The following is a 13576-nucleotide window of genomic DNA, read 5'->3' as shown; positions in this document are numbered from 1 at the left end:
ACCGCAGTATGCAGTATGAAGTATGAAGTATATACAGTAGTATACAGCATGTAGTATGTAGTATCCAATTTCTAACACAGCCCATGTTTTGTGTTCTGGCTTGAGGCATGATTTCTCGGATGACTTGTGTGTGTTCATAACTTTGAATGTTAGCCGTTAAATATAAAATGATACAATTCAGTGTCATCAAGTTTCTGTATCAAGTATGTTCACAGCGCAAACTGGGAATCATGATTGGATGACTCAAAAAGCTCCCCAGAATGTGATTGTCATGATTGGATGATCAGTCAAACTCCTCGCTATGGCAACACGCAACATCAAAGCCCCCCCGCTACCTGATGTTTTTCACCAAAAGAGAAGCCTCATCAGTCGTACTCGTTAGTACTCGTTACTTCTCAATACGGTCTTAGACCAGACCATCATCATGGCTACGTCTGTGCCAAGATAATACAGATACAATTCATTGTCATACTTTTTGAACAGGTTATATAAATTGGCCAATAATATCATTATTAGACGGGCTACTAACACCTTGTCTTTTGTCTAAGACCGGATACTACAGGTAAGAGTGCTGTGTCTTGGATGGAAAAAAGTGACTTGACTTGGGACTTGTCTTAACTAAGGACTTGACTTGACATAACCTGTGACTTGACTTGATTTGCCCAAGAAAAAATGACTTGAGACTTACTTATGACTTGGTCACAACACTGATATTAAGCAATGTATTTCTTATTGAGGTCATATTAGCAAGAGGCAACTGGGCAAGAGTGAGTGTTAGAATATGTTAAGAGTCACAACTAAACATGACCAACATTCTCATGAAAAGTTAAGTTGTATTGTTTCTATGATTTACTAAATAACTAGCTTCTCCTTTTTTAAAATAAATGATCATGAAGTGAAAACAAAAGGTTGCCTGACAATAAATACATTCTAAAAAATCACACACTTCTCATTTAAATCAGCTTTTAACCTTATGTTGATTGATCTAACAATGACTAAGATTGTGTAGCATAAACTTTAAAGGTGCCATTAGTAACTAAAAGTTATTAGTATGAAGGTAAAGCTGTAGCTAAAATTCAGACACATTTTGCCACAGTGCATTTCCTCCTCTCTTCCTTTTGATTTATTCAACACCTTTCCAAACATAGCTGACATGCATGTGGGCGTGATTGACAGGAAGTGGGGACGCCCTCTCCCCAAGACGCCTCCTGACTGGTATGAACAATGAACCTCAGGTTCTTTTTTGAGTGTGTCGATCATTCAGGCGAGTCACCTACCTGTCACAGAAACTGTCGCATCCCAGGCATTTAGAGGGCTGAAATACCTCATCTGTGACTTTGACTAGACAGGAAGTTGATTCTTTTTAAAAAAAAAAATCATGTATACCTAATCCTAGGAGATATACAGCATGACCACAAAGCTGTGTAAAACCAGTGATTTGGAGAAGAACAGAAAATGGACATGTACTGCCCCAGTAAATGGATCGCTAAGGCACGATGCAGGGGAATTCAAATGGCCTCAGGTGCAGGAGGAAAAAACAAACTTTCAATTTAAACGGACATCTCGAGTGATGGATGCAGGCCTCCTTTGGGCCACATTCGTAACAGGATGCATCATTCCTCCCCTGTATAATTAGAATCAAACAGTTTGTGTGGCAGCTATAGCCTTTAGACTCTGAAACTCTGACCTTTAATTCTGGCACCTCCATCAGTGTAAATTTGGGAGCTCCAGAGTGCACTGCCAAAATACATCATTCATGGAGCAGAATTGGACCAGGTTTCTGTCATGGATTTCAAGTTTAAGAAAAAAAGTTTTGACCCTTAATTTAAAGGGAACAGCTGGGAATATGGTGCATTATTTACCGCTAAATCAAATTAGAGTACATGAACACAACATGGATTATAGGGCGCTTGCATTACTGGGATCAGATTGTTTCTTCTGCGTTTTGCTGTTATTGAGAGGAGTAGAGGTGCAATGCAAGAAGATGTTCCTTACCATAAAGGGTCATTATGATATTTTTTAACCTGGGCCCTATTTTCTTTTACAGGTTTTAAGGTCTAAATCAACTGGCCTCGCCTCAGGGAATACATGTAGTGTGGCTCAACTACACAACTACACCACAACTTTTCCAAGCACACATCCATCCCGCTGAAAACAGCTCCGTGACCCACTTTTGGGTCCCAACCCACCAGTTGAGAAGCACAGGTCTAAATGATAGAAAAAGTCTAGAATAGGTCCAGTAGATGCCTCAGCCGCTAACCGCTAAAAAGACTTGAATGGCTACAACGTAACCCTTTGGGGCAACTGGGTCTCTTCAGAAAATAAAAGTAGTTGTTTGTGGCTCTGACAGACCAGGATCGTTATTTTAAGTGTATTTCAATCAGGAGAGACACATAAATGTAAGAAAAGACATTTCTTAGTCTTTGGTGCTTGGACTCTACAGAGAGATAGGGTCGATCGAATTTGGGTGTCGGCCCTGAGCAGGCGCAAGATATATCCCCCCATGGAGTCCAGACACTGCTGGTGGAAGTGTTGGCTGATGATGTCATCCTAGGCTGGAGTTTCATATAAAAATAGGACAAAGTGCATAAAAATAGGGCTTACGTTAAAAAAACAACACTGGAATTAATAATGGAGGATGCGTGTGATGTGGTCTTGTCTCTTAGAATTAGTTAAAAGTCTAGCAGCCGAGTTTTGGACGAGCTGGAGATGGGAGATGGCTTTTTGACTGAGCCCCGAGTACAAAGAGTTCCAAAAGCCGAGAGGAGATAAATGCGTGGATTACTTTTTCTAGGTCTGATTGACAGAGGAAGTTTTTGGGACTTTTGAGATGTTCCTAATCTGGAGAAACCATGATCGGACTACTTTGATGATTTGTGTATTGAAGCGTAGCTCTGAGTTGAGTGTCGAGTGTTTGACATTGGGGGACAGATTGCCAAGGTTCTTTGCCAAATCACTGGTCAGGTTAGGGGGACCAAATTAAAGGACCTCAGATTTGGATTTATTTAGCCGGAGGAAGTTGTGTGACATCCAGCAATTAATATCAGAGAGTAAAGCCATGTGAAAGTTAATATGTATAATCACCAGTCATTGGACAATATAGTCCTGTGTCGAATTCCCCTTTAAGTGAAAAAACGACATGAACATATCATAAACAGTGATTGAATTTTCACCTCAATTAGCATGACATTATAACCCTACAGTGTAAACACCAATGAGAAACAGTGTCTCTCCACATTTACACTTTTTTTCACTTCAATTAGCGGAGGAAATTAGTTTTACTACCACAATTCCTCCATGTGCTACAGAGCACACTAACACTGCACACAGGTATATCCTTTTGGGAAAGCAATTACAGTTTCACTGTGTAGATGTAGACACCACTCAATGACTTTTTACAAATCTTAAGAGCTTCAGAGCTATCAGAGCTTGGATCTTACAGTCCCTGTAAGAGGTGTCCTCAATTGAATTATTTTTAAGCCAATTTGTCAGGAAGCTAAAGCTTCGACAGGAAATCCAACTGGTCAAAATGATTAATCAGATCCCTTCCTGGTAGTCTTAAGTGTTAGCGAGGCTAATTTAAAATACCTGTATATTTAAAGCAGCATGTCAAAACTCCTTGTGCAAAGAGCTTTATGTAGGCGCATTAGATTACGAAATGCCAAAGTTTAATCAAAGTGTCGAATATATAAAATATGCAGATCTAAGGCCGTGAGCACTCACGCACACCTGACAAGACCGTTTAAGACGTTTGTCACAGCAGCTCTGCCTGTCGAGTCGTGTTAATTTTATTTGGACAGGCAGATTGGCTACTGGCAGATTAAACAATTCGCCGGAGTCTGGGGCCATTTTTCAAAACACCAATTACGAGTCTGCATGTCATCAATCACAGGGCCACTGTTCGCTCAGTGACACTAATTAACTCAAGTGTACCTAAACCTAACACGGGGTTATGTTCGCTATCCTGCAAATGTTTAACAAATAGGACTTCATTCGGGGCTGATACATTTCTAATTGTGTGTGTGTGTGTGTGCACCTTCAGATTACACTGTTACAGCATGATGGTGTATTCAAAACCAAGAGCTGCTACTAATGTCGTTGTGTTCTACTTCTGTCGCTGCTTTTGATGGGCGATGTTGATTTAACATACAGTAGGCTGCTGCGTATGTGTGCATACAGTCATGAATATACAGTTCAACAGTGGGCGTCAGTTTGAAAGCTGTCTAAGCAATATTTTCCTCTTTTAACACGCACATAACTGCGGTTACGACATGTGCTAGCTGTTTATGAGAGGTACTCGACGAAAAAAAGATTGGTTGGATGAATTGATTCCTGTTCTGCTGGCTCTCAATAAACATGCTGCTGAGGACAAAGAGAAGTAAAGGCGCAGGGGGGGCATTTTATTTTAAGCGGCGTTATTTATAGCCGTGTTTGAAGTGAAATGCTCTGCAACACATGAAACGAAATGACGCTGCTATTGAACTTAATGCAGAAGCCGGTGCTTGTGTTTATGTGTAGTGCTGAATGTAAGGGGTGGGGCTCAAAATCAGAACCTGCGAGGTGGAGGGAAGGGGGGGTTGCATGTGTGTGTGTGTGTGTGTGTGTGTGTGTTTGCCTCGAGGGTTTTGATCTCTCTCCTCAGCGAACAGAGAGGAGTCCATCAGCAACAGATACCCCTTTAATTATTCACGAGATAAGCATGAAAAATAAATGTCTGCTTCCTGCAGTGAGAGGTGTGGTGATGCTCTGGTTCCTCGTAGTCTCTCGGCCTCCTGTATATGCTCGCACAGAGCTTAGTCTGAACCATTGATTCTTTTGGTTTGTAGAGGCCACAAGCAGTGGGCAGCTGCCTCAGTCTCACCAACACTAAAATACTGACGTATTCCTGGTCAGTTTGAGGTCCTGGTTGGGTGAAAACAGTCGGGGTACTCTGTTTGAGGGAGAAGCAGTTACATAGAAACTGACCGATATCGATTAAGTTTAAAGTAATAATCATTTAAATAATTGTCTGTTAAGTCTCTATCTATCGCCAAATGAGGTAACACAATGGTGATTGAGCCTATGGCCCACTGATCAAAGCCTTTGCATTTGCAGTATTACAGACTGGGTGTCTGTGGCGACTTTAGAGGGAAAAATCACAAGTGGCGCCCAGTTAGTGACGAGTTTTCCATCACCCAGCAGTGGTTGGTCTGCCAGAGAGGGTAGGTGGAGCTAAGCGGCTGCTTTTCTGGTCTCTGCAAGTGTTGTGAGTAAACAGTAATCTACTATGGCTGAACAAACAAAGAAAAGATGGATGACTACAGATACAACCTCAAAAATAAATTAAAATCTAAAGAAAAAGAAACAAATTTGGCGCTCAGATGAAGGCAAACAGTCTAAAAAGGAAAGCGACCGTCAGCGAGGTAAATCAAGAGTTACAACCGGAGCCAACCGTGGACGTCACACATGTAAAGGTGTCTGGATATCTGGGAAGTGTGGTCCTGCAATTACCGTTTATTGCCATAGGTGCCGCCGAAACTGAGATCTTTGAGATTACCACAAAGCATTGCACAGGGCTTTTAAACATTTTTAATGGCGTTAGATAAAATACTCCGGAAGGTGCGAATACTGCTAACCTTAATTCGCTTATTGGGCAAGGAAGCGCTGATTTAAGGATTTGCAAGTCAAGTTCTAGGCTTCTTTGCATTTTTTGGTTGTGTAATGATATTCAAATGTTACCTATTTAAGTTAGATGATGGGAGGTAGTCAATACATTGAAATTAAGTCATGAAGTTGTATAAACGCTACTGAAATATTATATAACTTTCTGTGAATCTCTAAATCCATGGTTACTGCATATCCATTCAAGTTTCAATTAAAACACAACATCTAGCACTAAATAAATGTGTATTGATTGTGGTTTTTATAGCCCTTGATGAGGACTGCAGTTGGATATCAATAAATTGGCTGACAGGCTTCAGAAAAATCCAGCAGCACATACAGTATTTGCATAGTTTGACCTCTACTTATCTTTCAATTGAAAGGCCACAACTTCTCCTTGTGCTGTTAAAAGGATTCAAATTCTTCAATTTGTATTGCAGCTGCTCCTCTTTCATTGAGTTCAAATACCGTGAATACATTTACAGCTTGTAAAACTGGACCTTCATTGTACGTTTGCAAATGGTTTAAGCTCTTGCACTTGTTTTTATGTGACAGCATGCACCTGCGAGGGAAGTTCTTTGAACAATGCATGCCTGTTACACAGTTCACTGTCACAATAAGACTGGAAGACAGCCAGTTGTCCCTGATGTCATGTCACTTTGCTTAAGTGACAGCTATTTGGCTTAAGTTGACTTTTCTTCTTTGTCTGTCCTTACTGCTTCTTACTTTGCCTTTCTTCTGCCGTCCGACACATTTGTTGCTCTCTTTGTGTCACCGTCTCGTTTTTCTCTTCAAGATGACGAGGCCTGAAAGAACGGAGAGGTGGAAAAAATAGCTCTCCAGAGATACTAATATTAGCTCCCTCTCTGTTTCTTTGTCTCTCCAGGTGGTCCATCACGTTGGTCCTCGCCTCCATGCGACTGCTGCTGCAAGAACCACAAGGGCGACGGCGAGGGTGAGAGCGGCACCTCGTTTAACGACCTCTCCACCTCCAGCTCCGAGAGCCAGTCGGAAGCCAGCTCTCCCCAGGGTACGGTCATCTGCGGCCCGGTCAGCCGCCAGTCGCACCCCCACGCCAACGTCCAAACCCTGGACAGGCCGCTAAAAAAGGGCCCCGTCGCCATGCTCCAGCAGTCAGATCAGCGGCGGAAGAGCGACTTGCTGCGCACGCTTACGGCGAGCTCCCGCGACACCAGCACCTGCAAGAAAAGGCCGGCGAAGGAGAAGCTGACTGTGGAGGAGGAGCTGGAAAAGTGCATTCAAGACTTCCGCAAGATCAAGATCCCGGAGCGGTTCCCCGAGAGGAAGTACAATTGGCAGGCCGACCTGCTGCGAAAGTACCGCCTCTGAGCCAGGAAACAGGACAAGGGGAGCGGACACATGAGGCCAAGGATCAGTTTACATGTTTTTTGATCACGACTTTTGCAACTAAAGGGAGCTAACACGATACTTATTTGAATCCAGTTTCTTGGCGGAACTTTGACTTCATGCCAGTAGGTTGAACGTCTACGCAAGAGCAAGAAAGAAGCGTAAAAACCAGACTGTTCCCTTGACTTATGTAGTATGTATGTGTGTGTAGTTTAGGCCTACTGTATGTACTGTAAGTATGTGCTGTACCTTGCTGAATGCTTCAGAGCTTTGAATAATTTATCCCTGAGGACCAATCCAAGTGGACGAAAGACATCCTCTATGAACCCATCAACCGACCGAAGGCTTGCTAATGGCTACACTGAGGGGTGACTGGACTGTGCACTCCGTCATCCGTCACAATTCCACTGAAAAAAAACACAAAGACAAACACTGATTTAGTACGTGAATGTGTGTGTTTATGTGTGTTTGCACCCAGGTGGCCTAGAGGTCACGGATAAATCTGCATCAGGACCCATTAATAATTCATGCTGTCCCGACAGTGCTCTCACTATAAATACACCTGGAGCTCTCTGCTGCCAGGGTGGCGTAAAACAGCCAGGTCGATTACTTTTGGGGACTTCTGAGGCAGGAGGAGGTACAATTTCATCAGCACTACAATTAATTTTCTTCTTGTAATATCCGTTGTATTGCAAACGTACCCCAAATGGATCAAACTGCCCCTGCGTTGCATTGATTTCTGCCGAGTTGGCGAGCTGTGGAGCAATACCCAGGTCAATGTGTGAAGGATAAGTGAAAGACTGCAGGTTTGATTTGACTGTCAAACCACAGGGAAATACATAAGCAGAATATAGAAAGTGCTGATTTAACACACCATTTACACTTATTTTACCAACATAAGCAGAACCCATTTATTTCCATTCAATCATGTGGTCATTTTAACCATGCTAATGCAGGCTAACCCCGTCAGCACAGACTGATGTTCTCCACCCTGACTGCTGACAGAGTAATCAATAGTTATTGATGATAGGGTCCGCTGATAGGGCTGATAGATGTGGTTCTTGTTTACAGATATTAATGAAGCCTCCGGGTTAATGACAGAGACAGGCTGCTCATGTATTGAGTGAAAATTAGCAATTATTCATGCATTCATTGAGGTACTCCTGGCTCTGTCAGAGGCTGTGGTATGTATTGTGATGTGCGTACATAATCAAAGATGGCAGACAGCGTTTTTTAAAAGAATTCAAGGAGACAATTTAATTTTCACAGGAGGTTGATTTTTATTCATTTCGAGCTCTTGCTGAATGAAAATGAAATTACTTCAGGGTGCAATTCAGTTATGTTAGAAACATAAAACGATTAAAGAGGGGGTATTATGCTGTTTCACATTTTAAGACATATATATAATGTTACAATGTTGGATGTCCAGACTAAAAGTGGGTGAAGTTTCAAATCTGTAGGTAAAAGTATGTTGGAGTAATCCCCAGGCTTTTCAGCTCCGTCAGCAGGCTGCTGTGAACGCCAGGTTTCACACAGTTTTTTTTCTGCAGCCTCAGCAGGCTTCGGAGAGCTGGCCAATCAGAAGGAAGTGGCCTTGTAGAGGCGGGATTTCTTACAGGCACGGAGCTGACTGAGTCGTTTCAGGCAGAGGCTGTATGAGTGAGAAAAATGAGTTTTTTACCTGTAAATTATGCTAAGCTACTCCACAGGTATTGCAGATTGAAATATGAAGCTTGAGATTAGCATAATACCCCCCCCTTTAATTTAGAGTTGTGATGGTAAACATTCTAAATGCCGTTGAACGCAATTATTTTTTATTAAATTAATTAAAAAAGGTAGTGTTGTTGCCATCACAATCTCTGTTTTAGGAGAGACGTGTGAAAAAAAGAAGATATATAAAGACGATTGAAGATATTGTACAAGATATTGTGCAACAGTCGAGACAACGAAGGAAACAAATGCACGACGAGTTCAAGATGTTATGATTTTATTGGTACACGAGAATCCATGTTGTTTTAATTTGCACCATCTGTTAGGTGCAAATCGAAAGCATACTCTCCAATGTACAACACAAAGGAGCTTCTGAACGCTCATTATGTCAGATGGTAAACAACCGCTTACAGAAACATATGCTTGTCACAGATCAGGTAATAAAAAAAAGGTATTTATGAATAGAGTGATTGACAGCTGTGATGAAAGATGTACTTCAGGATCAGGAAGTCATAAATATAGATGAATTGTGTAGATTAATAATGAGCATAATGACCGAAGGACAATACAAACAGATGAGACAGTGGAAAGCAATTTCACAGAGTACTAGATTAAAACTTCTTATTTGTTATTGCAGGTTATAATAGAGCAGAGGAAACAATCATAGCTTTTACAAAGCACAAAGTATAAAGTTAAATTAATAAAAGCACACAGAAATAAGAGTAAAATATGCAGAAGCTTATTTAAAGATCACTTTATTTAACTATTACGTTAAAAGTCATTAAAATATGTTCTATTATAGTTATTTTTCTATCTAAATGAGTTTAAGTCAATACATTATCTAAAGCCCTTATGTTGCCCACGAAATGCACTGCCTGTGAGAGAAGTGATTCATGGGTAGTGAGAAATATTTGCAGAGGTTTATTAAAGGAAACAGTCAAACGGTTACAAAAGGTGCTAGGTACAAACCAACCATCTTCCTCATGTCGATACAATGAATATGACTTATTTTTCTACTCTGCTGGAATATTACATTTTCATTTTAAAGCCATTTATCTTATCAGTTGTAGTTGAAATATGTTAATCCAGACGACATATCATATGTAAATAAACACCATAAATCATAGCTAACCAGAATAATGTATTATACTCTCTGTACATAACATGCAAATCAATGAGGCGTGGCTGCTCTCTGTTCTTAGTGATGCAGTAGACTGACGCTAATGTAACACAGCCATGTTGTTTTATCATGTAGAGTGTGGGGCCATCAGGCATGAGGGAAATATAACACACGTCTATAACATATGATATATTTACTGCTATAAATGATAAGCTGGTTGCTTTTCGAGACAACAGTGTCATAAACAGACTGTGAGCGCATCTGTCTGACACGGAGACAGTCAGAGGGGATACACTGATGCTGAAATGCAGTCGATACATCTGGAAGTTTCAGGCCTTAAAACACAACCAAAAAAAAACACAAAAGGAAAAGTTTGTTACAAACTGTTCAACGCTTCAACACCCTGAAACTTTTGTTCCTTTACATTGCAGTCGGAGAGCGTTAGGACAGTGATATGTTTTTGTTGTTTTGGCTCTGTTCTCCAGAACATTGGATTTGTAGTGAATGTGCTGACTTTAAGCTTCCAACACTGTTTGAGGGTGTTTACATCCACACTGGGCGAATAGTGCAGGATTCAAAGCTTTTTCCCTCTCTATTATTGAACAATGCAGCACAACACAGACTCTAAACATATACAGGAGAGGCATCAAATCATTTTGACTGCAAAAAATTGAAACCTTGTTGACTGTTTAAGACAGCCTCTTTACTTGAGTCTAACTGTTTGTGTGATTTACTGCTGGAGACGAGACTTTTGGTAAAAAGCCTCCAAAACCAGCGGGAAGTGAAGACAGCTGCAGCAGTGACTGCAACTAAATATAAAATAAAACAGCATAATTTGTGATTTCTGCAGTGGATGTAGACTTCCTTAAGTTAAAGATGAAATGAAATTAAACAAATTAAACAAAGTCAGTTTCATCCAGTGTTGGGTAACGTTACTTTTAAAAGTAACTTCTTACGTTACTGCCATTAGGAAGTTACTCGTTACATTACACGTTAGATTACTTTTGAGTTACCAAAAAATTAAACCCCTTTGCAACTCGTTACGCATGTCGTTATATTGTCAGAACGGCGTGTAGCCAACTACACATCTACCTTTGAATGTATTGACTCTATCATTGTTGCATAGCCTCGTTTACAGCCCATACTCTGTAACTTTGCAGCCTAATAACAGGCATGACAGACACAATATAACCTTTACAGCTCTTTATTATGCTAACAATCTGACAGTGAACTGGGCAGGGGCCTACAGTATAAGGCACAGCTGTTTTAATGACAACAATACAACACAGGCTCTTAGTCCCACCAGTGTAACGGAGCTGTGTTTAACCTGCAGATGCTTCTTCAGATTTGAAGTCGAGCTCTTCACATCTGAAAAGCACTTAGAGCCTATGTCCACTAATGGCGTTTTTTGCACTTGCAGCACCTAACATTTTCTGCTTTTTGTCACCATGCTAACAGCGCTCTTGGTTGAAAATAGTAACTTTTGGAACTTTTGGTGGAGGTGAAGCTAATCCTCTTGTTTTTTCGAGGGTACAATTTCCAGGTGCAGAGCTGCTGCTAATCCCAGGACATGATCCCTTTTGTTTTTTTTGTTTTCTTTGTAAAATTTCATTGAATAAATGCAAATATTTAGCAAACATAGCAATTTATAACAGACTTAATGATCACTACCGAGGGAAGCGGAAGTGTGACCCGACAACTTTTATAACCTAGCAACAGTAAGCGGCGGTTAGAAGCGCTCTGAAATTGAGGCTGTGGGCACTGCCAGAGCAAAAAGCACCATCAGTGGACACAGACCCTTATCCTCCAGGCACAACTTACATTTCACCATCATGTTGCTCTTGTCCCTTTGGCCAAAAAATGAAATAATAATGGAAATATTTAACTGAAGTAAACGCCGCCATCTCGCTAGTTGAATTAGCTAGCTATGCAGGCACACAGACACAGCTGTTTACCTTCTGTTGGTACGCAGCTACCTGCCAAGGTTTTTCTCCAGTAACGGATTACTTGAATTGCAGAACTAACGTGTTACGTTACTCATTACAACAAAAAAGTAATGTTGAGTTCTGTAACGGATTACTTTGTACCGCATTACCCAACACTGGTTTCATCTAAATCTTATGTGCTGGAGTCAAAGCCAACATACAAGAAAAGTGATTGCAATATCTTACTTACTTATCCTAGTTTACAGAAAAGACAAATGAAAACTCTTTTGTCCGATTACATACAGAGTGAGCAGTTACAACAAACAAGCACTAATGAGTAATATTCATGTGTCTGCTGGCCTTTTAACAGCTTATAAATACAAGAGGAAACAGCTCAATATGAGCGCAAGGTCAGACAGTAATTTGCCTCTGATTATTTTTTGCTTTGTTAAGCTTTCTAGAAAAGGAATAAGATACTATATCATCATTTTGTTTCTTATTTTACATCTGACAATAAACAATGACATGTCAATTATTATCTGGCCAAATGATGCAAAAACATTAAACAGTTTATTCATGAGAGAATTTAAAGAGAGAATTGTTGCATAGTTGAGTTATTCTTGACATCTGCAGTAGTTAGCCTTGTGCTGCTCATGTTCAGCTCAGTTAAAAGGATCATGTTGGTTTGACTCTGCCTGCAAATTAAAAATGTGTTGGGTTTGTTTACTTTGAAATGATTCCACAACAAATCTCTGATTTCAAACACAGATTTGTCGTAAGACGCACTGTTGAACAGACACGGAGGGAAAACTAATACCAAGACACCCGGTGGCCTTCTAGAGTAGACTTCAGCTGTTTTTTGCACAATGTATAAAGTTAATAAAGAAACACAGAACAAGGAAGTATTTGAAAAAAATAAATATGTTAATAATAATCACCTTACATGCACAACACAGCCACAGAACGTGTGTCTGTCTTAAGAGTGAAAGATTGTATATCAAGCTGACCAGGTTTCACCTACAGAGCACATTAGACAGTTTCAGTTCTTTGGGTCTGAAAAGAGCAGATGATGTAAATCTTATTGATACATGACTGCAATCTTGTTTTTAGGACAATGTGATGTGTGAAAAGTAAGAGAGATTGTGATCTGATGTTAGCTTTGTAAGTTATTTTGAAGTGCCCGGACTACAGTCTGTGATTTCCTGTCCTGCAGATAGAGTTACGCCCTGCACCCGAAGCCTGTTTACACGACTGCAGGCACGTTTTCTTTTTTTTCTCCCTCCTGCCTTTGACGAAGCCTGCGAAACCACAAAGAAAAATCACGTTATTCTGACACCGCCGTGGTAGATCTGGCACATACTGTTTGAAACAAAAGGGCGTCTGTTTTGATTGTTGTTGTTCTGACACTAAAAAGAAAAAGAAAAAACGGTTCAGAAACATTGTGAGCATGTTGGTATACAAAACTTATAACAGATTTTAACTTAGTCTGTTCTTGTGAAAAAGATTATGTCCAAATGATATTTAACAGAAAAAAGAAAACTTGCAAAAAAAATGAACAAAAAAAAAAAAAGATAAGCACAAATGTGTTGATAGTGTCTGCTGTTCCTCCACAGGTGTATAACATTATCAGATAAAGAGTCAATCTGCAGTGTGACCGAGCTCCTGCAAGACAGAGCCACTCTCACCAGGGACGCGCGAAGAAAGAAATACTTCTTCAGCTACTATTTTAGTCGTTACTGAAATACGAAAACGTTTCTTTCAAAGTTTTTCTGATCTTGAAATTAAAGATTAACTGCCAGAAATTAAACTGAAT

The 13576-nt window shown here is 40.4% G+C and overlaps 1 protein-coding gene across 1 annotated transcript in view; it reads left to right on the top strand.

Moving 5' to 3' along the window:
- kctd16b (potassium channel tetramerization domain containing 16b) overlaps positions 1–7515 on the top strand; it is an 88205-nt gene extending 80690 nt beyond the window's left edge. Inside the window, exon 2 of the mRNA XM_069668388.1 lies at positions 6527–7515. Within this exon, the coding sequence (XP_069524489.1) occupies positions 6527–6990 (464 nt within the window). The 3' untranslated portion in view covers positions 6991–7515. The remainder of the gene's footprint in view (positions 1–6526) is intronic.
- The last annotated feature ends 6061 nt before the right edge of the window (positions 7516–13576 follow it).

This window comes from Semicossyphus pulcher, unplaced genomic scaffold (genome assembly GCF_022749685.1).
Source record: "Semicossyphus pulcher isolate SPU_LCO1_2020_fin unplaced genomic scaffold, fSemPul1.0.p SCAF_10, whole genome shotgun sequence".
Taxonomy (NCBI): domain Eukaryota; kingdom Metazoa; phylum Chordata; class Actinopteri; order Labriformes; family Labridae; genus Semicossyphus; species Semicossyphus pulcher.
This window is presented reverse-complemented; position numbering and strand designations above follow the sequence as displayed.